Source organism: Camarhynchus parvulus, chromosome 19 (assembly GCF_901933205.1).
Source record: "Camarhynchus parvulus chromosome 19, STF_HiC, whole genome shotgun sequence".
Lineage (NCBI taxonomy): Eukaryota > Metazoa > Chordata > Aves > Passeriformes > Thraupidae > Camarhynchus > Camarhynchus parvulus.
The window spans coordinates 4,547,175-4,571,235 of NC_044589.1; the positions used below are offsets into that span (position 1 = coordinate 4,547,175).

Below are 24,061 nucleotides of genomic sequence, written 5' to 3' on the forward strand. Positions count from 1 at the left end.
TGCACAAGGAAAGCATTTTCATGAGCTGTTAAAACAGCAGAAGCTTGTTTTCCTTTGGCTGCAGCATCCTTCTGCCTCCCACGCAGGAACTGTTCATGCAATATTCCACATAGGCAGAATATGTCCTGTTCCTAGAAGTCTAAATACAAGAAACTGTAGCCCATTTAAAACCCAGGCTGCTCTTGGATTAGAAAAGTGAGAGGTAATCTGCTTTCATGGGCTGCAGTTCCCAAATTGTCCTCTTTGTCCCTAGACTTGATGATCTTTGGCCAAACACATCCTTGGTGTGTGTGTCTCACCTGAAACCCAAGGATGATGGCCAAAGGTGACACACCAGGTGTTAAAGTTGTGTCATGGACAACCTCCTCCACATAATAAAGATGTCTCTGAAGGAGGAAATTCATTATTCCTGCATTCTCAGTGCACCTAGGTGAACTTTACCATGAGAAAAACAGCCAATATTCCACTGTTTCTGCTCTTTTGCACCAAAGCAAATGAGTCAAGTGGTTTCAGGAACTGGCCACATCACTGAGAACGGGAGGGCATATTGCATATTCACAAGAACTTAAGATTGTTTTATTTACACTTCCATTGCTAGGGGCTGTGGAATGGAACATAATTCTATTTGTCAGACACTCTTCCTGGTGCAATAAGCTAGAGGAATTCTCAATTAATACATGGAGCTTATGTATAAAAGACAAGAGGTTCAGTAAGACTGCAGTGCCCAATGGACCATCTGGTGAACATTAGGTTTGTCAATAATTCACAAAAGCACCAGTTCATCAAGAAAATTCCATTTCAAACCACTGACAGGAAAAAAAAAAGATGGGGGGAAAAACCCTCACAAAATTGGTATTTTGATATTTTATAAAAACAGGAGCATTAAATAACTTTAATCTATTTTCAGTTATTTTATTGGTTCTCTTCAATGACCATGTGGTTTCACATCCTGGATGATTGTACATGCGAACATCATGAAATAAGTGGGTGCATCACCTCAGGAGAAGCTCCTCTCTTTGCTCTCAGTCTTTCTCCTCACCATGGGTGATAACATAGCAGAGGTTCTTATAATCAAGGTTTCCAGAGACATCTGGAGGGAAAGCAGCAAACATCTGGTTGATCTGCCAAACAAAGAGAGAGAAGTATCACAGACTGTGGGACAGCAACATGAACAGCTTTTCATTTTACACCCAGCTCAGCTCCCTGCTGCCCTGGTCTTTTAACCAACATGGAGAAGTTTTCCTTGGGCTCGGTAAAGTTGAAACCAAAGTTGGAACATTACTGGTTAATAAAGTCCTGCTAGAATCCCACAAGTTCCCTGTTGAAAAGAACTCTCCCTGAAACCCAGATAAGCCCTGGTCGATAAATGTCCAGTCCAGTCTCTGTTCTGACTGGAACAGACTGTCCAGTCTGTCCAGCTCCACTCCATCTCCTCTTCTGAAAATAAAGTCCCCCTAAATTCCTCCCAACCAGCAGAATCCATGCTCAGTCTCTCACAAAACCACCAAGTCAGTACCTCATTTCAGATTTCAGACCAAGTAACTCACAGAAATGGAAACCAGAACACAGTCCCCACCCAAATCCACTTGGACTCCAGTAAATCAATTGCCCAGCTGCCCATGGGGAGGAGCAGCACGAGATAGGCCACACTTGCACTTGGATGGGAGTCCAAAGAATCTATTTGACTTTGATTTAGCCATGGAGCTCTTCAGAAGAGATGCTTTGAATTGTTTCTAATTGCCAGAGCTGGCATCAACCTCCTCTCAGGCTGGATTTCAGCTAAATTCATGCATTTAAAGAGGGGCAAGGACTTAGTGCTGAACAGGAGCTGGATTCCTGTTTTGAATAAAGTTCCTTACCTCTTCTTGACTGAACCGGTCTGCCTGTGTCATGAGCATTTCTTTGATGCTGTTCAAATAAAACGAAATAACCTGATTAAAGGGTGATAATGGCACATGACAATTCAGATGGCAAGATCCCTCCTGAAGTTGCATGAAAGAAAATCTGTGTGACCGCATAAATTAGAGCTGTTAATCCTTACATGATATTGTAAGAGATTTTCTGTGGGCACCCATCAGTGTCAATGCCTCGCTCTGCCAACTTATTTCTCTTTTGTGACACTTTATAGAGGTTTAAAATTGTTTAAGGTTATTACTGTAATTGAAATACAGCAATTTTGTAGGCTTATCTTAACCTAAAATGGTAGGTTTCCTAACTTGCTGCTTAAAGTTTGGATCGCTTAACAAAACCAAAAGAGAGAATATTTTCTGTAAAATCTGAGGATGAAAGGAACAGAGCATGAAATGAGAAAGAGGACTTGAAAGAAAACTCGAGCCTCTATTGCCAGTCACCACTGGAGAATGCTTTATTTGCATGCAGCCATTCCCAGAGGAGCTGTGGAGCTGCATGAGCCCTGCTGTATTTCACGGTGCCCTGTCTTGATCTGGAGTCACAGCACTGGAACACGGAGCTTATCCCACACACAATCTGCATCCCGTGCAATTACATCAAAGAGAATCTTTTGGGGGCAGACTCTCAGCTGATTTACCCTCTGTTTTAAACCCATTGTGGGAGGGCAGTCGAGCATGTAATTTTTTTTTGTACCTAAGTTTAGAGGTGAATAGAAAAGCCAGGAAGAATTATTTTTGCTTCTAGTCTAACCCTTGTACATAAAATATCTCTATACCTCCCCCAGTTTCTCATGTACTGAGGGCAGCACATGCACCATGTGCTGGGACATCCACCAGTATAAACTCACTTAGATTCACATAAACATCCCTTCAATAACACCAATAATTTCCTCTTCCTGTAGAAGAATTCCTATATTAATCTCACAGTTTTCATTCACGCTGAAGAGGCAGAGTTGTCTCCTTTTGTCACTACCAAATGTATTTATACATTATCAGACACAGCTCTGGAGCAGTAAAACAAACTGTAAAGCTGTGATAACAGGTGAGCAGTCTGTTGGACAAAAACAAAAGCTGAGGCAAATATAGAAATCTGGTTTGGTTTGTGGATTTGAAAAAAGGCTGTTTTTTTCAAGAATTTGTTGTGGGGGGAGTGAGAGCGGCAGCTCTTCTAGAAGAAGTCATTTCTGCTTTTTAAATGGAATATTTAAAACTATTTATAATAGAAATCATGCCTGAACAGGAACACTTGCAGGGGAGCAAAATTCACCTACTATGGATGCAGATGTTCAGGCCAAACAGTAAAACCTCCCTTTCTGCACATGAGAAAAATCCCCCAGACAGAAGTAGAGTTTGGGTGGCAAAGCTACAATGGCATTCACAGCTCTGACAAATGTGATTTTTTCCAGGAAAAGGCTACACATCCCAGTCTGTGGCAGGGGCACAGACACTTTTGCAGCTCTTATTGGTATAAATGCACATTTGAAAGCCCAGAAAGGGAAAATTGAAAACCATGAAGAGGGACAAGTGTGAAAAAATCTGTGTAAGCTTTGGGAACAGACAGGGCTTAAGCTATTGGGTATATTTTTCCTCTATTACTTCACCATTCTCTGTAGTTAGCTAAGTTTCTTCATCTCTTTGTCTCAAGTTTCTGTTTCTGTTCTGTTCCTCTGGCCATTTGGTATTTGGTATGTGACTGATTTTGAAGGCAAATTCTCAAATGATCAGCGGGTGCAAGAGTAGAGACATCATTCCCCTCAGCACAAATTATTGGATATATTGGATATATATGGATTATTGGATATATATGCCCTGGACAAACAGAATTAGCAAATGCAAATGGAAGTGTGATCCAGGAAGGAGCTCGGTGAATAGAAGGAAGCACTTACAGCAGTTTTGTCAGAAGTCACAAATAAACTTCATTGCAAACAAGCCTGAATTAAAAAGAGAACTGGGCACTGTGTGTCTTTTATTCACATGCTTAAAGTATTTAGGGGAAAAGAAAAGATCAAATATCTAATTATAATCTTCTGATGCACAGCCCAGTAGGCTCTGGCACACTCACAAGGAAGAAGGACTGACTAAAGGATCTATGCACATTTTCCATTATTTATTTTATAGGGAAACAAACACTCACCATTTCCAAAGCCAGAAATTATGTACTTTTTGGGTTTTGTATCTTGTTTTCTTTAGAAATCTTATATTCTTCTCAAAAAATACTTCAAAAACCAAACCAAACCCCCCTTCAAAAAAAAAAATCCATTTACCTTGACTTAGGAGTCTAAATGTTATCCCTTGTCCTGGCTCACATCAATTCCTTCTATATTTACAAATATCTTGTTGCATTTTGATATTTTAAAAGCCTTTTTAAAAATTATCTATGAAATCTATGGGACATTTTTGGTTTTCCTCTGGGTTTGCCTTTTCTACAGTGCTGTCTTGGAGGAAACCAGGTGAGTGGGAAGGAGCAGAGCTCTACAGCAATGGGGAGAATCATCTCCAGCTCAGCCAAACACCTCCAAAGCCCAGCATGCCTGGGACCTCTTCCATCCCCCTGGGTCCATTTCCATTTGGCCCAAATCTGAAAAGTTTCATTGGCCTCAGCATCAGGCACAGTTGGTGTTGGCCTGACTCACTCTGCCCCAAGAGTGGCATTTGGGACTGAATCATCCAACCTTTCCAAACACTGCCCCAGTTTACACCAGCTGAGAATGGGACTGGGAGCTTTTTCTCTTTTTGACATCATGCTGTGGGAAGGGTTTTATGTGTGGTATAATGATGCAGACAAACAAAGTCTGTCATTGAATTTGGAAGTAAGTTCTAAACTCCTGGAGCTTCTGGAAAGGTTAGAAGGCTCCATCCCAGCTACCATCACATGGACTAAGTGAGTCATTTCCAGACTAGAGGTGAAAACACGCAGAGGGAAGAGACATAAAAATCCCCAGAAGGATGTTAACTCCATGAACATAAAAATGACGTTCTGATTAAAAGGTCAGCATGACTGGGTTTTGAGAGAAACATTCCAGGATTTTTTAATACGGAGAAATATTATTTATTAGCATTAACTGTCGCATTGAAATGGCTGCATGAGCCAACAGAAAAATTATTTCAAAACTTCAAATGTCTACATTTTGGAAGCATATGAATAGAAGTTAAACCTCAAAGACATCCACTGAATTGATTTAATGGTTTGTTCTGTAATGATCAACATTACCCTCGGGTCTAATAAGTAAACATTATGCTCTGTTGTGGTGATGAAATAAAACAATTGTCTAATGTTAGCTGTGCAGTGGGGGTGGGGACAAGGTTGACCTTTTCCATCAAGGAAAAATAAAATATTTCTCTCTCATCTTCATTTTGAAGTGTGATACTGCATTCCTAATTCGCCCCAAACTGCAACTGGCTTCCAGCATCCAAGGAATGTAGAGCTGGACACAGGGTGGCAAGCTACAGATTTTGTATGCAGGATATTGTTACAGATAGTGGTGGGAAATATAACATTTCATGGGTTCTGGAGTATCAGAAGTTCGTATTTCATGGCTGTGATTTCACTACTGTGTGATCTGCCCTATTTGGCAAAAGGCTACATTAATTCTGTTGTTTGAGTCACTCCTGATATGATCCCCTGACAGTTCTTCCCAAGCTCTTTGGGTGATGTTAACCTCAAACCCATCAGGACAGCTCTTAACCCTCTGTTCCTTCTGATTGATTGCTATATCCACTTGTGTTTTAATTAATTTGGAAGTTCTTACTCAAAAGACTGTCTCTCTTATTTTGCATATTGCAAAAGTTCTCAGACCCACTGGGGTACTGCCATAGAAAACCACCTTGGTAAAGGAAAGAAATATTGTACATGAATCTTGCATTTTCAACTAACTTTCATCAATTATTGCAGATAATGTCTTGGAAATTTCCACAGGGCTCTTGGTCAGAGGCTATCACAATATAAGCACCAATAATTGATGTAAATACAATTTTGTAACTCATGGGTCCCTGATAGATTTCCTATACATATCATGCTTTATAAAATCTACCTGAAAGGGCTGCTGCAGTGGAAGTACAGACCCCAAATTCACCAGGAAATTTCAGCATATGAACAAATTTAAACATATGCATAAATCTAGGTACATAAAACAATTTTCTGGAGCAATAGGTCCAATCTCCTCATCCCCTGTCCTGATCTGATATCATTTATCTCACCTACCTGAAAGTCCTGCTTGCACCATTCTGGCAGTGCAAGGAGGGTTTGCATTTGTGCAAATACCTCTTAAAGTCCTTTTACATTGCTTTGTTGGTGCAACAGGATATGAATACAAATTAAGTTCTGCCTCTTTATTTAAAAATAGCCATATTGACAATAATTGCCAGATTATTAATAGTATTATTTGGTTTGGCTCTCACTGTATCTAGTGGAATTTTACAGCAAATTATTTCTAGAAGCAGAAGGCTCAAATGATAAACACATAAAAAGGAAAATGTCCAGCACTAAAACCATGTCTCAGAGTTAATTAAATTGATCACTTTTTTAAAGAGGGGAGTAGCTTTCCCATTTTAGTCAAGCACTGAGAGTTAGGCACCAGACATTCATTTTAATTTTACATATGGAGTTAATTTACAAAGAGTCATGTGTCGATTTATATCCAGACCTTCAAAAAGAGGCTATCTAATGGCCTACATGTGATTATATTTCCGTTGGCTCTTGCAATGTCTGAAGACAATAACATCTCTTTTTGGTATACAAATACATTGATACAACAGTCCAGACTTTTAACTCTGTCTTACAAAGCTAAATGTTTCTCTGCCTCTTAAAATACTGTGAAAAATGCAGCTTTTAAGCAGTTCTTTAAAACTCTGCAATTATTATTATTGTTGTTATTCTTCTAAAAGATTGGAAATAAACTTACTAGTCTGCCTTTATGCGGCCTTTTCCTTCTGGGTCGAAAATCTTAAAAGCATTCAGAATGGTTTCTTCTGGATCCGTGCCTAAAATTAATGAAATATAATTTAGAAGCCTGGATGTATTTCTCTGGCTGCAGAATACTTGCTAAGTAATTACATTCGCTTGAAAACAGTGCAAAATGGAGAATTCTGCAGTTGTGGGTTTGAAGACAAAGGTTCCCTGAGTCGGCAGCATTTGTCATGTCAGATAAACAATAGAGGTGAATAGTTCAATGCTCAGAAGCTTAAAAATAATAACTCATATCTATTCTATGTCTGCAGGAGAGAAAACTTCCAGGAACTGGTCTCCAATATCAGTACCCAGAGGATTAGTGGCTTTCAGAAATGAAAATATAACAAACTGTTTCCCTCACTGGCTTCCTTTAATCTTGCACTGTACGTTCCCTGTAAAAACACTTTTTGATGTTACTTGTTCTTGGCCATATAGAGAAGAGGTTATTTCCCTCACTAAGGGAAATGGAGCTCATCATAAAATCCAAATGCCAATGGAATGCAATGGAAACAGGATGATCAATCTGAGATGGGGATCTGCACTTAAATCCCATTGTGCCCTTCCCCTTAAGTGTCTCTTCATTAAGTGTTACTTACAGAAACAGGATGGTTTAAAGAATTAGACTGTGGCTACAAGATTTTGCTTCTGCTCTTAGCTGGGGCACAGATTTTTGGTATGACTTTAATATCCCTGTCCTTCTGTTCCCAGCAGTAAAATTATTGTAATGGTCTTCCTTTTCTTCCTTCCATTATCTATCCCATCTCTTTAGACTGGAAAACATTTGTGTCAGGGACTCGTTTTCATAGTGCCTTAATCTTGGCTGGGGCTTCTGACTATTCTGTAATGCTGCAGATTCTGAGTAGACTCATTTTCAACCCACACCAAAGGATACACTGTGTACTCTGTTCCTGACTGTTCCCCAATATTTCAAAATATTCCTGTAGTATACACAATACAAATCTTTGTAACTGTAGGAAACCAAATTTACAAGCAGATGAACTGATTCCATGGACAAAATGAAGCTATTTGGTATGCTGAAAGACTGATTAAAAAAGGATACAACACAAAGGGGTTGAGGATTCAAAGTTTGTTTCAAAGTTTGGCAGAAGTAGAACCAGAACAGAACCCAGCCAAGGTTCCCTGCTCTACAGACACTCCTGATGCCTTCACAGTTTGCTTTGTTTGAAAGATTTCACAAGGATTAGCAGGATCCTGCAGGGTACAATAGTGAACACACCTCGGGCTATGCGGCCTCCTCCTTGCCACACAATGGCCATGTACATTATTTTTGCCAAGCTGTAGGCAGTATATTCAAACTGCAATGAATCTGTGATCAATACAAAGAGCATTGGTGTTTAATGAGTGTTTGGATTGTCCCATGAAGAGAAACATCCCCCAGCTCCGAGGAGAGGGCTGCATTTTAAGTAGTCACCGCTGTGGGGGGGAATTTTTTTTCCTTACTGTGTTTTACATTTTCTACTCTGTCATATCCTTGGACTTTGGCTTTGAAGAGAAGCAATGCAGCAGGCATTCTTTATTGATTAGCTGGTAAATAAAGTGGTTTCTTTGATGTGCGGCATCTCTGTTTTCTGTACAAATTGTATTATTCTGACTCCCTGTAGAAGCAGCTCCATGTGGTTGGCATTAACATAAACCGAGTTTTGTTAGCTGTTCATCTGGCATCATAATCTCAACATACAAAGCTAAAGCTCATCCTGAAAATCCCAGCTTCCCCTTTATGACAGAAATCAATTATAGCACAACAAATTTTACTTAGAAAGCACCTTTCACCAAATTCTCTGAGTGGTACTTAGCTAATAAAGAGTGTTGCAAAATTGCCATATCCACTTCCTCTAGCCCTTTCTCCCTTTCTAATTGCACTACAAAGGCTCTTCATCCCAATTAGTTTTGATTGGGAATGTGCAGTCTTTTGGCTCTGCTTCCTTTGCATGACAAACCCAACCAGAAGGGCATGACAAGCACAGCTGTGATTTTCCCTTCACCAAATGGAAATTAAAAAAACCCTCCTCCTTTGCTAGTAGCCAACAGGAAACCTGCAGACAAGAGGGCTCTGCTTTGCCATTCACCTTCCTGTGCTGGCTCTGCTTTTAGACCACAGGATTGGCAGGGCCAGAGGCTTTGCCAGCTCCAGCAACTCTATGGAGCAAGGGGGAAGAGGGGAGAGGAGGAAGAGGGGAGAGGAGGAAGAGCTCATTTCCATGCTCACAATTGGAATGGGCAGCAGGGCACCCCACAACAAACATTCACATATCCCAGGAGAAAGAATATGGAGGAGAGCACTCCCTACCCTGCCAGAAGACTCCTGGAATGCCCTGGTGGAGGTACCACACACAGGTTGATGTTTGGGCAGTAAAATCCCCTCCTCAGTCAGCCTTCTCCACCACCCCTCGTGCTTCCCAGACTTCCTGCCCTCTTTAGCAAGAGTGTCTTTCTTCCAGAACCAGCTACATGAACTCTTTCTTTCAGACCTCTCTGTTTTCTATTCCAAGCATAGAAAACCCTTCACTAGAATTGTGTTTAGCAATACAAAGCCGGAGTCCATCAACCAAACAATAAATGTTTTTAAGAAGATAGGATCGGATTTTTCCATTTTTCTATTCATTAGTTATTTTTACAAACTTCTGGAATGTGCTTGGCTAAGGCCAGCCCTGCTTTGAAGGCTTTCACCTTTCTCTTATGCCTGTAGGAAGATGACTGGAGTTCTGTCTTGGCCTCACATCCCCCCTCTTGCAGTTTCCATCCATTAACTGGAGAGGAAACATGACTAAATTACCAGCTCACACAGCAAATTTACTACCCACATTTCCTGAACTTCCCACAATGTTCCCTATATATTCTGTGGCAATGGGTAAAATCGCTCTCCCTTATCATTGTAAATCCACTGAAATTTAATTATTTCAATTTATCCACTCCATTAAGGGTTATTCAGTGAAATCTTCACCTAATAGCAAAATCACCTCAAGTGACACTGAGGCTGGGCCTCTGAGTTACAGTTAATACAGAAAATGAGGGAGCCCATGTTTGCTTAATGTGACAAAGGAGTGCAAAAAGGGTGGGTTTTTTAGAAATACTTAAAACCAGCTAACACTGGGTGTGTTATGACTAGAGCATGAGCATGAGTTCAGCCCAGGAGCCTTCTGATGGTGAATAACTCCCCTGCACCGTGCTCCAGGCTGCTGAGGTTTCATCACTTTCTGGACCCCAACTCAGCCCTTTCATGTTAGCTTGTGTAAGCTAAATCACACCTTTGAATTGTCCTCTGCACCATCCCTCAGCCTTTCATTCTTCCCCTCTGTCTGCAAAACTGGAGATCCCTCCTTGCCTCTAAGCATTGTTCTGTGGAGACATTATTGTAATTTGCAAGGTGCTGAGATATTTCAGTGCTGAGGATCTTTGACAGATACCTCTCCAATCCCCCAGAGGTACTTACCTTTCAGCTTTTCCCCAAACATAGTAAGGAAGACAGTGAAGTTAATAGGACCTGGCGCCTCCTTCACCATGTCTTCAAGCTCTTCATTCTTGACATTCAGACGACCTGCAGCAGAGATCATTTTTCATAATAAATCACAAATTGTGTTTCAAAAAACGATTCCCATTCATCTCCTCCCACTGGGGAGCTCAGGGCTCTGTGCAACTTTGCTAATAACATGGTAGAACACAACTCCCAAATACCCCAGTGAAAAAGAAATTGGCAGAGCTGGCTCTGAGATCAAAGGGTGACTGAAGGAGCAAGAAGGATAAATAACACAGACATGGCCAGCAGTGGACGAGAGAAGGGGAACTTCCAAATAAACTGCTTTTTGAGTTAGGGCTTTTTTTTTTTACCTCAGGTGAAATATGGGCCGCACTGATATTAATATAGCAGAGATCAAAGTGACTGAAGTGAATCCAAGGTCTCAGTCTTTGCCCTCCTGGATATGGAGACACCTCTCTGAGTAGAGGGCAGATGGATGAGATCCCTTCCCCATCCTTGTGCAGCCCTATTGATGAGAATTTAGACCCTGGCAACCCTCCTCAAATTGAGTGGTAATTTGCTGTGAATGTACTTTATAGGCATTGAAAGGCTTCACTGAACAGGAAAGATAGCAGAACTTGGCCTTAAGAAATAAATATTTCAGGGTAACAGTAGCTACAGGCCAAAGTTTGCAAACCTCATTGTCACAATAAAGAGTTCAGGAGCTTCTGCTCCTTGCACTGACTCTGCTGGCGTCTGATTCCACCCCGGGGAGCACTAAAGATTCTTATCAAGCTCTTTTTAATAAGCTCCAGATGGCAAAAGCCCAAATGCCTACATCACTGTTCAAGCCTCAAATGCTGCAAGAAGGATACAACTCCAGGTTTGGGATCATGAGCGCTTGAATTTTTTCTTTCCTTGGGAAGATTTGCTCTAATCTGTTTGATATCATCAAGGTTGTGATAGCCATGGAATGGACAATACCTAATCTCATGACATGGACATTTCACCCCACACAAACTCCCAGCAGCACAGAACTTCACATGGAGCCCTCCTGGGTTTGTGTGGGCAGAGGGGCAGCTAGTCCATGACTGCAGTGCTAATCAGTGCATATTCCATGGCTCCCAGATGAAAAAGCCTGGGTTCAGAGGCAAATCAGAAATGCCTGGCATGGACCCCTGCTTGGGTGGGCTTCTTCTGAAATAGTTGCAGGGGTGGGATCAGACCTTCATTCCACTCCCTGCTCAGGACACTTTCCAGCTGGAGCTCTGCAGTGAGATCCCAACCACCACAGGGAGGAAGGTCAAACAGAACAGGTTTCCTTTTGCCCCCTGGGTGTCTCATGTCTTCCCCCACTGTCATTCTAATACCAACCTTTCTTCTGTGCTTGAAATTGAGACAGCATATCTCTTAAGTATTGAATTGTTAGTTTACCTAGTGCAGCAAATGTGTCTCTCAAGTCTGCTTTGTCAATAAAGCCATCCCTGTTCTGATCCATGATGGTGAAAGCCTGTGGGAGGGAAAAGGAACAGGAATTGCCATTTCCATTGCACAGAACAGTGCTCCAGTCACACACATCAGTCCATGGGAGGATGATATTCATGCTGTAAAAAGGAATATTTAACTTCCTTTGATTCCTCCACATCATTGCACTTTCCTCACTTTCAACACATTACTGTATCTTGGCAAGGGGCTTAATTAAACCCACCCAAACTTCTTCTTACTAAATTAATGCTCAGTGCAGCGTGCATTGGGCTGAAGCCAACGCTGGCAGCTCCAGCCATTCAGCCCTTAACCCATAAAAGCTTGAATTAGGGAGGCTTTAGTCAGGGCAGATTTAGCCAGAGTTTGCTCTGTGTTTATACCTTCCCCATACCCCATTCTTTGAATGAGGCTGAAATGTTTCTGTAAAACATTTCATTTCTGTGGATATCTCTCTGCTATCAACCTGAAGTCGATTCCTCCTGGGCCTTAGAATGATCCATCACACAGAGATAGCTGAACTTTCAAAAGTACAGAGAAATGTAAGTTCCATAAGATTGTTTATTCAAAGTTTTTTTCCCTTTTTTCCAATACACTGCATCTTTGAGACTGCGCTGTGTGCTCTGACTGACACTGATGTGCTGACCTTAAATACCCTTGTCAGGCAAAATTTAACTTTTGATAGATAAAAACAGTTGTTTTTTTCATTTTCAGCCAACACAGACTTGGTGTGCTCTAACCATTGTTTACCAAGACAGCTAACTGCTCATCTATCTGTTTACCCATTTGTGGGTCCATCTCTTGGCTGCCATCACACTTAGGAAAGATTTTAATGACCTGAAATTCCCCTGGTCATGCCATGGGGAATATGAGTTGATCCTGGCATGACTCTGAAGCTGGTTATCTCTCTGACAGGCACATCAATATGGGACAGTATCTTTGCAATGGCCAGGAATTATTCTTTCTTCAGATAGTGTTCCCCTGAGATTGCAGTAACTTGCAGAGTTTTAAAGTCTGTTGCCCTACAGGGTGCATTTCTTTCCATGAGCAAGATATCCCCACATATCTTCAGGTATTTTCTCCTCCAGTTTCTTGCAAAGCCTCACTGCTCACAGCCCAGTTTGCCCATGAGGCTCCATTCATTATCTTCATAATCTTATATTTACCTTCCAAACCATCCCTTTACAAAAAAATTAATCCCAACTCTTTAGAGATGTTTTGCCCTTGCTTTAAATGGTGATTCCCCATAATTTGGAAGCAAAAGAGAAAGAAGATATGAAGAGCAAAGCCAAACCCAGGCAGCTCACAGGAGACAGGAAGAGCATCAGGCACTGTAATGGATGAATTTTAAATAACATAACGGCAATGCTGAAACATTTGCTGATGAGCTGGTTGAAATCTCTAGATAAAAATACTCTAATCCAAACCAGGTTTTCAGAAATATGTGTCCCAGATATGCAGTTCTTAGACACAACATGGTTTTGGGTTTCACTCGACCACTCCACTGCCTCATGCCTTTGCCATTATTCTGCCACCATCCCCTTAGAAATGCTCCTGGTATTATCATATTTAGAGAAGATCAAATAATGGCATTCTGTCCAGTTTTTTGTGTTGGTCCATCTTCAAACAGTGATTCTCGGAGAAAATAAATCGAGGTTCCAAGGATATGGAGAAGAAGTGTGAGAAGAGAGTCAAACATGTTTCCATTGACTGTGGGGAAATGATTAGTGATTCCAATGAATTTAGCTGGGTCATTTTCCCAGGTCTTGCCTTGGGTTTGGTCTTGTCTATCACTGAGCTTTCCTGGTGGGAATCCTTAAAAAAGTAAACTTGAAAGCCATGTGAAAGCACAAAATGAAACAGCAGACATTTATCATCCTGGAAGTTGCTTTGGAGACATGAGTTAGAAAAAATGGGGGAAAAAAACAGTAATTTAACATGACAAACCAGTGAAGAATGTGATGGTCTCATGGACTCTCTAGATTGTCCCCACAGAAAAAGAGCAGAAACTCATCAAACAGATTATCTGTCTTTTATATTCTCCAGCTCTTAGGCCACCCATCAGTTTTACCATCTCACAGGTAACTGGTCAAAGAACCTACAGTGCCTGGAACACCAAATCCCTTGGGAGCTGAAAGTTGCTTACTTCATCTCCACGTTGTCTTTTTTTATTGGCATTTGTGGAGAAAGCTGAGGGCTTCTTGGCATTTTCATTTCTCCTTTGTGGGCAGCTTTAGAAGGGCACAGACAAATATTTTCTGTTGCTGTTGTGGAACAGAGCAGGAATGAAAGCCCTGGTTCAGCCTGGCATCTCTATTCAGGACAATACTTGAGCACATAAGAGACTATTCTTATTTAAAATACCACTTAACTTTAAACATGTGCTCAAGTGTTTTCCTGAATCAGGGCTGAAGTGGATGAGATGATGCTATTCCTTTATTTTGGGGTGGGGGCTTGGGTGCTTTTCAAATAAGTCTAGAGCGAAACAGGGGAGTGAGTGAGGGAAGTAAAGAAAGAAAGAATGAAAGAACAAACAAACACACAAGGAAAATGATCTACCAGCCAAAACCACAGGGATGATTCAGAAAACAACTGTGTGTTCTATTAAAGCAGATGGAGAATTGAATAAGGATTACAAACAAAACCTATGTTGTTCATTAGCAATAACAGGAGACTATAGAGAACAGCAGAGTAGTGACCAACCTCTTTGAACTCCTGGATCTGGGTTTGTTCAAACATAGAGAAAACATTGGAACCACCTTCTATCTTCTTCTTTGCCTTTTTGGGAGCCTGTAATACAAATAAGAAGATCAAATATATGTTCCTTTGTCTGTCAAGCACCCATGAAAACAAATTACATCTTCAACAGAAGGTAAAAACTACACAGTCAAGTAATACAAGAGGATTGTTCTTTGTTATTACAAGGTTTAAAAACTCAATCTTATAGACAGATAGATTTAGATATATATATGATTGAAATATATATATATATATTTATACAAGGGATAAAATTGCTGCCTTATTAACAGATTGAGGGTTTTTGTCACTCCCTGCTGTGTCCTGGGACCTGACAGCTCAGACAAACCAGGACAGTTCATCACTGTGCTGCCTTTAAAAAGGTGAGGGACCCAAAGTGTGGCTCAGCATCCTGCCTGGTGCGCTGCTGGCTCCCCCAGGAGCTGCCTGTTCCTTGGGCAGGGTCACCTCCACCTCAAAGGATCCCAGGCCATGTCACACAGGGACCTCTCCCCTTCCACACTGGCTCTGCAGAGCTCAGGGGTGACAGCCCTTGGTGTGCAGTGGTGTCACTTGAAGATATGAGCTGGAATTCCCTGCCTGCTGTTCTCAAGAAATTCCAGAATTCAGGTAAGTGCCTCCAAGGGCTCCCTCTTCCCAGTTCCCATGCTGGGACTGGCAGCCAGACTCCAAACAAGGCCCTGCATGAAGACTCAGCTCAGGAACTAGAAGGGGAAGTTATATCATTTCCTACTCACACAGAAATGTTTAGAAATCTGCTTGGTCTGGACCAGCACTGACAGAACAGATTAATCCTTCCCAAGCAGGAACACCTTCTACTCCTGGAGTCTCTATTCCTGCACCAACCTATGGCACTGCAGTGCAGTACCTTACCAGACCATGTTATTTTAATATTCAAGATAATCATCTCAAATGAAAGGGCGGGACTGCTTTTATCACCATTCTTAAGTCTGGAGGCTGAGACAGAGCAAGACTGGGGAAAGAGCTACAATGATATCTAAGAATCTAATGCTCACTAAAAATCAGTCAGAACTAGGCTTCATTAAATATCTTTGAATAAGGGCCCAACCAGCTTGCCTAAGACAATATAGTTCTTGTTCTGCAGTAAAGAATAAAACCTGTGATTCCAAAGGATTACAGAAGTGTTTTAACCACAGCGTTATCCTTACTTGGGGCAGGATAATGAGCTGCAATGCCTTTTGAGTTCCCTTCCAGACAGATTACTTTTTTCTTTATCATTTTTACTTTTAAACTTCATTATCATAGTCCCACCTGGTTCTCGTGTCACAGAAAATTAGTCTTACTTAGTTTGGGCTATTCTGCATGAAACAGAAGGCAACTTCTACTGTCTCCTTTCATCAAAATAAAAAAGCCTGTGAAAGTTCAAATTCAATACTGATTTCAAATATCCTGAGGAGCAGAGCAGCTCAAGAAAATATTCCCACTTGACTCTGTTTGAAGCATACATTGTCTGATCAATTTAATTTGCCAGGCAGATTTCTGCACTCAGCCACCCTGGTTTAGATCCCAGGATATGGAAGGGGGGAAATTAGGGCAATGTTAGACACTCTTCCACATACCCACACTCCAGACCTGTCAAGCTCCTATCAGCTAATTCAAAGAACTAAAATCTGGAAATAGGAATGGAAATTAAGTGAAAAATATACTTGTAGTGAGGATAAAAACAAGTATAGAATGCCACCACAGGCATGGAAAAAAGAAGTTAATAAGTGGAATGTTTAATGAATGTAGAAATATTGATTTTGGAATAAACAGATTCCCTCCTCCTCCTCCACATGAAATAAGTGTTATTTTGAGCAGTAATGGGCAATCTTCCACATAACGTGAGGTGCCTGGAGGAGGCTTTCAACACTTCCAGATCGAATGGAAATATTCAGAACAATCCTATGTATTTCCATGGATTTGTTCCCTGAGGTAAAGGGGAAGCAGATGTTACCCAGGGGAGAGCCCTGCCCGCTGCGGGGGACAGCAGGGCTGGGGGCTTGGGCAGGGCAGTGGGGCTGGTTCTGCTGGGCTCCTGCTGGACACAACACAGGCTTTGCCCTCCTCATGCTCTGTTCTGCTGGGGCCAAACACAGCATCCATGCTCAGCCTGATAAATATTCCCCATGCTAGCAAACCTTCTGCATTTTTTCAGCTGTCACCACAGCCATGGGCAGTGGGGTCCAGCTCTTCTAAATGTCAAACACTGGCAATTCCTCCATCATTCCCAGTTTATTGGGTTGTCTGGATTGTAGGGCTTCTAGCAAGAACCATAGCTGCAAGGAAGGATCAGATAAATGCAAAAGCTGCAGCTCAGTATCAATTAAAAGCAGACCAGTAAGTAAAAAACCACGCAATAAGCTTCTGTACATTAGTGAAGTTCTTTTCAAGGCAAAGAAGATTGAAAACTGATTATACAGGAAACAATATTGTAGCATCCCAAGATCATAGAATGTTTTGGGTTGGGTGGGACCTTAAAAATAATTTACTTCCAGCCTAGAAGAAGTACTAGAAAAATTCACCTTAACATATTTGTTCACAGTTACTCTCTGGTTTGTTGTCTCCAGGGATGACAGAGGACATCAGTGCCCATGATGCTCAATCAATTTTTAGTTTTTCTGCAGAAGGTCTGGATATGGATCCTATTTATGACCTACTCATAAATAAGAGGGGGCTGAGACCACCAATACATTTCACAGGGGCCCATGAACAGCTGCCAGCTGGGGTTGGTTTCCGTCACCAGGTTCAAACTGTCTTGTAGCATCCAACACAGAGCATCTTGGATTACCAGTTCCCAGTACTGAGAATGCAGCTTACCTGCCCTAAAAAGCCAGAAAATTCATAATCACAGAGAGAACTGCGCCCCAATTTTACACAGGGTGTGGGCAGGGAGGTGCTATGAGGGGGAAGGCTGAGACAGAAGTAGGTGGAGCAGGAACAGAACAGAGTTCATTGTTTTTTCGTGGGTAACTTGAATTAAAAGACAGCTCTAAGAGAACAGAAAAGAATAACTCAGAATAGAATAGTTCTGTGCTGCTGTCTGACAATTCCAAACACTCCAGAATTTTTTAATGAACACGATTATGGTTCTGACTCCAGAGTCTCTCCCTGAAAGAATGACATATTAAAAGGAACATCACAGAGCTGAGCAAACATATGGCTTCTAAGATGTCAAGGATTTAGTAGGTGACCCACAGAGGAGAAAGTGGGTGACTGACACATCACTTCTGCCTGCCTTGATTTCCCCACTCTTGAAACCAAAGTGTGCCAGGCTGCACTTTGCAAAGATAGAGCAGCTCTCATTGCAACACGTGCTGTGAGAGTGACATACAAAACGTGCCAGATGAGAAACTGAAGAGCTGAGGGTCCCCTGGGCTCAGATTCCGAGGCCTCAATAGCACAGCAGTGGGAAGAATGTTGCAACAACTGAACAAGCCTATTAATATTCCTGCCTGAGAGTATTAATCATCCCATTGTGAAGAAAACAACACTTCACTTTAGAGGAGAAACCACAGGCTTGTCGCATATCACTCATCTGTCTTTCCAGTGTTAGCACTCTTTCAATTAGCCTGGAGTTTAAAGGGTCTTTTTTTGTTGTTGTTTTGTTTGTTTGGTTTTGGTTTGTTTTAGAGGCTTTAAATGAAGAAATGGAACCAGACCAAAATCTGGTCCCAAGAAAACTCTGTTGTACCAGACATTTTCTTTGAGCTGAGTTTCCCTCACTGAGGTTCTTTATATTTCTCCTTTCTGGCAGTGCTAGGGAGCCCCAAAGAACCAGGGTGTGCAGGGACACAGGCAGGCAGAGACAATCAGTGTGTGTGGCCTTTGCCTCTCTGGATGTAAGAAAAGGGATCCATTTTTTATATGTTGCAAAGGTGGGAGGGGGGTGATATTCAAGGGAACCAGAAGGAAATTTGATTTCAGGGTGACCTAGAAGAAAAGGGGGTGGGGAACCAGTTTCTGCCTCTATATACAAAGGAGGAAGGAGATGAAAATACCTTGTTCTTACTTCAGAACATGAGGCATTGTGTGCCCTGATAAATTCATAAAGAGGTGATGCTAGAGCAGATCCATGACACTGGATTATTGCAGAGCTTTATCATCTCCACCCCTCAGTGCATTTTGCAGGCAACCAAGAAAAATATGGAAAACCAGGCAAGATGCAGCAGGGTGAGCAAGGTCCCTCAGTGGTTGCTCAGGGGCACACTTGTACCCTTCAGTAAGTAGGAAGTAACCAACCTCCACCTGGCATTTCCTGCAGCACAGGAACATCTCCCTTGTCAGTCAGGAGAGATGGGCAGCACTCTGCCACAAGCCGCAGCTTTGGTTTGGTTTGGTTTGGTTGTTTGGTTTGGTTTGGTTTGGTTTGGTTTGGTGTGGTTTGGGTTGGTTTGGAGAGGTTTAGGGAGGTCACTCCCTTGTTTAGCCCACCATGTTCTAAGCCCCTCAGAAAATGCTCTTAATAATTAACGATAACACAGTGTGGTGTTCCTGACAGCCAAGTCAAAAACACAAGCAGAAACACTTCCCTACTCAGCCACTTATTGTGTCTTCTAATTTTTCTACCAGAGACAGCTCAGTGGATAAGCAGGGAGAGAGCCCTGCAGGGAGAATCAGCAGTGGACACTGTTAAGAGCCTGCTGTACCCTTAAGTGTTTATTCAGTCCAGGACAAAGTAGACATAAGATATCACCAGGTTTTTACTGTTTCACATTTTGTACTTCCTTCCTCTGCAACTACATGTACAACTACAGAAAAGACAGAATCATCCATCATTTTGCTCAGACTTTGTCCCCTGCTGTGATCCACTGTATGATGTCAACTCTCAGTTACTATTACTTTTTCATCCATCACACTCTCTCCTTGTTTTTCATCCACTCTGGGATCTCGGTGCTGACATTTCCTGTCTTCAAATTTCTGTTATCATCAAATACAGCTTCTGAATCAGAAGTTGCATCTCAGGCCTGGACAAGGGATTGCTGCAGCATGGGACAGGATATTTGTTGATTTTTGTCTCACAGGTTTGCTCTGCTGAGATAATTTACACTGGATCTGCACCAAACATCTCAGCTATGGACAAGTCACTGTTTTTTAGAGGGGTTGAGGTCCTTTCCATGGCAGGTGAGCAGCACAAGGCCAACCCAAGTGCATGCCTTGGAGGGAACAGTCTAGAGGAGTAAGCAACACAAACTGCTCTAAGGGCACAATTTGCATTTCAAACAGGCAGCAGCCTCAGATCATTCAAATAAACCATGTTATCAGAAGTGAGAAAGAGAAGATCTTTTTATTACCTGCTCTGCAGTCACAAACAGACCCCTCCCTTCTCGTCCTCACTCCATTTCGTGTGTAGTCCCAGGCTGCACACACCCACACAGACACACCTTTGATCCCTGCTAGATACAGAAATCTCTTGGCCTGCAGCCTCCCTGCTTCTCACTCCGGACACTCCAGTGTTCTCCTCCTCCCCACAGAAACCCTTCCCTGTCACAGGCTCCTTCCCCTCCTGCAGACACACAGAGGGAAGGTCTTGTCTCCCAAACTCATCCCAGAGCAGCAGAGCCTCCCCAGCCTCTCCAGCCACAGGCTCCTCCACCTTGAAAAGCCCAAATTCAACAGCTGGGCCAAAACACAACAGATGGGCCGAAATTCAACAGCTGCTTTTCCCAACCCAGCAAATCTTCTTCTCCTTCATGTGAAGAGATGAGCAGTCCCTGTGTGCACACATGGGGCTGTCACACACATGGACAGACACATGGACACACACACACACACACACACATACACGAACATACACACGGACACACAGTCACACACACATGGACACACACACACACACTCTCCCAGGGCTGTCACACACACACACACGGACACATGGACACACACAGATACACACACACACACACACACACAGGGACATGCCCAGGGCTGCCACACACACTGACACACACACACACACACTCTGACACACACACATACTGTCACACACACACAGGGAAACTCCCAGGGCTGTCACACACACACTGTCACACACTGTCACACACACAGTGTCACACACACACTGTCACACACACAGGGACACTCCCAGGGCTGTCACACACACACTGTCACACACTATCACACACACAGTGTCACACACACACTGTCACACACACAGTGTCACACACACACACACACACAGGGACACTCCCAGGGCTGTCACACACACACACACACTGTCACACACACAGTGTCACACACACACTGTCACACACACACTGTCACACACACACTGTCACACACACAGGGACACTCCCAGGGCTGTCACACACACACTCTGACACACACACAATCACACACACAGGGACACTCCCACGGCTGTCACACACACACTGTCACACACACAGGGACACTCCCAGAGCTGTCACACACACAGTGTCACACACACAGTGTCACACACACTGTCAGACACAGAGCCATGGCAGCAGTGCCACCAGCAGCCCCGTTCCAGCTGCCAGGCTCAGTCACCGTGGCCGTGCTGCGGTCGGTGCTGCTCTCAGTGCAGGTGGCACATTCCAGCCTACAGAGCACATCTGAGCAGGATGCAGGCTATTTTTGGGCACACTGCTCCCCTCAGCAAACAGAAATGTGCTACAAGGTGTCACTGGAACTGAGCAAACACGGGGATGTTTGGGAATAAGAAAAAGGCTTCCCTCTCCTTCCTTGTGCCACTGTCCTTCCTGCTGCCCACCAGCACAGAGCATGCAGGGAGACATCACAGACCCAACTTGTCTGAAATTCCCTGGAATTAACAGAGGGCCATAGACAGTTCTCAGAACTCCATTCCACAGCACTTGTGTGGTCTGCTCTTGTTAGAAAAATTATCTCCCTGAACCCTGTCTCTCTCACTGTCATCAGCCCTGGATGTCAGAGCCTAGTAGCACTGGCTGACTTGTAATTATTTTTTACTATGCTGCTTTGTCTGCACTAATCCTTTGAAAGTAGCTTTACTGCACATCTGAAATATTATGATGCTATAAAACCTCTGTAATATTTATAAATCCCTTAAGACATCATAAAGAGAGAAAAAAACCTCCCCACAGAGTTCATCTAGCATAATTACATATACATTTCCCTCTGATTAATAAAAAATGATCACTTCCTTATGTAAAGATATTCTTCAGCTTTCTTTCATTAAGGCTATTTTTTTCTTTCCATTTTAAATCTGTTTCATGTGTCCCTGTATAGTAAGGTACCTCAGAAGAGATTTTCCCAAAACAAAAGGCACAATGAAAAGAACCACCACAGAGAATCGTCAGTTGAGCTGGGAGCGAGGAGACAGACAAGTCTCTCACTATATTTTCACGTCTCCCAACTTAAGCATTTCATCACAGAATGTCCTGGAATATCTTCAAACATCAGTGAGTGTTGGTGTGTCATTGAACTAAGCAGGCAGGGAAAAAACTAATAAGTGAAATCTTGGGAAAAAAAAAATAAAAAAGGCGAAAAAGAAAAGCTAAGACCCAGCACTTGTCCCCCACCCACAAAAGGGCTGGCTTAGACTTTACCGAGGCTGATTAAAAGGAAACCTGTAAATCCACACCTGAAGAGGCATAATCAGCACAAGGTCCCCTCTGAAGCACTGGTGAGGAACATGATTAATGTGAAACCACTGACACTGGGCTGGCACTGGCTGAAACTGGAACCTGTTTTGTGCATGGATTTTGGAAATGCCATTCAACGTGGTTTTGCCCTGCTCAGAACAGCACGTGGATCACATTCATCACCTGCTTAAATAGGATCAAGTTTGAACTAAGCTTTGAGAAACCTTTTCATATACAACTCCCTCTCTGGTGTTCTCCACAATAAAATATTCCATAGCCCCAGGGAGCCACAGGGCAGCATTGATTTTAGACAGCCTGAAAAGGACCTGAAAAAAGGAGCAAAATAAACAAAGACAAAATCACCTGCTCTTTTTTTCCCCTAATACTGTTGTAGTCATTCCTCTGAATTTGCAGGAGACAAAGATCTGCCCACAGTTCCTTTGGCAGGAGTTCTTTGCTCCTTGGAATCATACCAAGTGAGGTGGCTGGTGGAGTCCCAGAGCTAGAAGCCAACAGTGAACAGGGCAAAGACAAGACACAGAAATTTCTACAGAGCTTCCTACTTCTCCTCATGGTCACAAGAGCAGCACAGACACAGTTCCAGAGAAATCCCTTTCCCTCAGTCCCCATCACACCACAGCAGATCTTAATTCTATCTCACACCAGCCGTGCCAGGTGTGTGAATGGGGGACAGAGCTGCACAAGCTCTTCCTTTCTGCAATTCCATCTATATTCTGTGCCTTCCTCGTTTGTGAAATACATGCAGAGCAGTCCTTGGGAGTTCCCAGCTCACCCTGTGGGGTATATCAGCATTCTGGATGTGATACTACAATGAGATTTCATGGGATGCTGTGTGATCATTTCTGCTCTGTTTGAATCATAAGAGTCAGAAAGAAATACAGAGATAAACAGACATGGGGAAGGATAAAACCTACCATGGTGCTGCTGCTCCTTCCACCCCTCCTCTGCCAACCTGTCAGCCAACAAACACAATGCCAATTGTCTCTTTATATAGTGTCACCAAGGAATAAAAATATGCCTGCTCCAAGTTTAGACAATAGATGTAAGGTTGGAAAAGTGCAGTAATTGGATCCCAATACCATTCCAAGCATCTGTTCCATGCACAGCTTTTGCTTTCACAGAAATAATGCAGCAGATAAGTAGAGGAGGCAGTTGGGATACAATTGTACAGCACTCACAGCAAGCTTGAGCTGAAGGGGTTTTCCCATGTACTGCTAAATAATGAACACAGGGCATGCACTGGAAGATTTTAAGTGGACATGGCATCTTGAAAAAGCAGGAAGGGAAACACAATCCTTGAGAAAATGCTGGGGAAACCAGCAATAAATCCTGGCCACTTCAGTAGCCCCAGAGCCTGGTGCAGGCATTCAGAGCTCCAGCAAAACATCTGAGGCTCTGCAGAACTGCATCTATACCTGGAGGGTGGAAAAGCACCTCTCTGCAGATGGCAATAAAGGGACTCAGGACAGGTCTCTTTTCCCTGAACCTATAAACATGCCTGAAGTCTGAGGCTGTTACCAGCATATTTTCTGGAAAAATCTCCTTGCCCAGGATTCTTCTCCTGGGAAGCTGAGAAGGCTCAGAGAAAAAGGAAAACAATATTATCTCATTTGCTTCTCCTGTGTTTTGCTGCTTTGGAATGTGGTTGGAGATTGTTTACCAACAGGTGATTATTTCATTGGTTTCTGGTGTGAGTGTTTTCACTCATTGGCTAATCAGTGCCAAATTGTGTTGAGGCTCTGGAAAGAGTCACGAGTTTTTCATTAGTATATTCTAGCCTTCTGTAAGTATCTTTTCTGTATTCTTTAGTATAGTTTGGCATAGTATGGTATAATATAATATGGTGTAATATAATATAATATGGTATTTTAATATAATATGGTAT

At 42.6% G+C, this 24,061-nt stretch overlaps 1 protein-coding gene across 1 annotated transcript; it reads right to left on the reverse strand.

The window, feature by feature from the left end:
* Window positions 1-849: 849 nt before the first annotated feature.
* Window positions 850-23,274, reverse strand: MYL10 (myosin light chain 10). Its single transcript, XM_030962416.1, has 7 exons — window positions 23,091-23,274; window positions 14,519-14,605; window positions 11,768-11,843; window positions 10,310-10,414; window positions 6,812-6,890; window positions 1,860-1,908; window positions 850-1,121 (listed from the first exon to the last, which is right to left on the reverse strand). Exons 1-7 carry the CDS (start codon window positions 23,091-23,093, stop codon window positions 1,023-1,025), a joined length of 498 nt encoding a protein of 165 aa, XP_030818276.1. The 5' UTR covers window positions 23,094-23,274; the 3' UTR covers window positions 850-1,022.
* Between the last annotated feature and the right edge of the window lie 787 nt (window positions 23,275-24,061).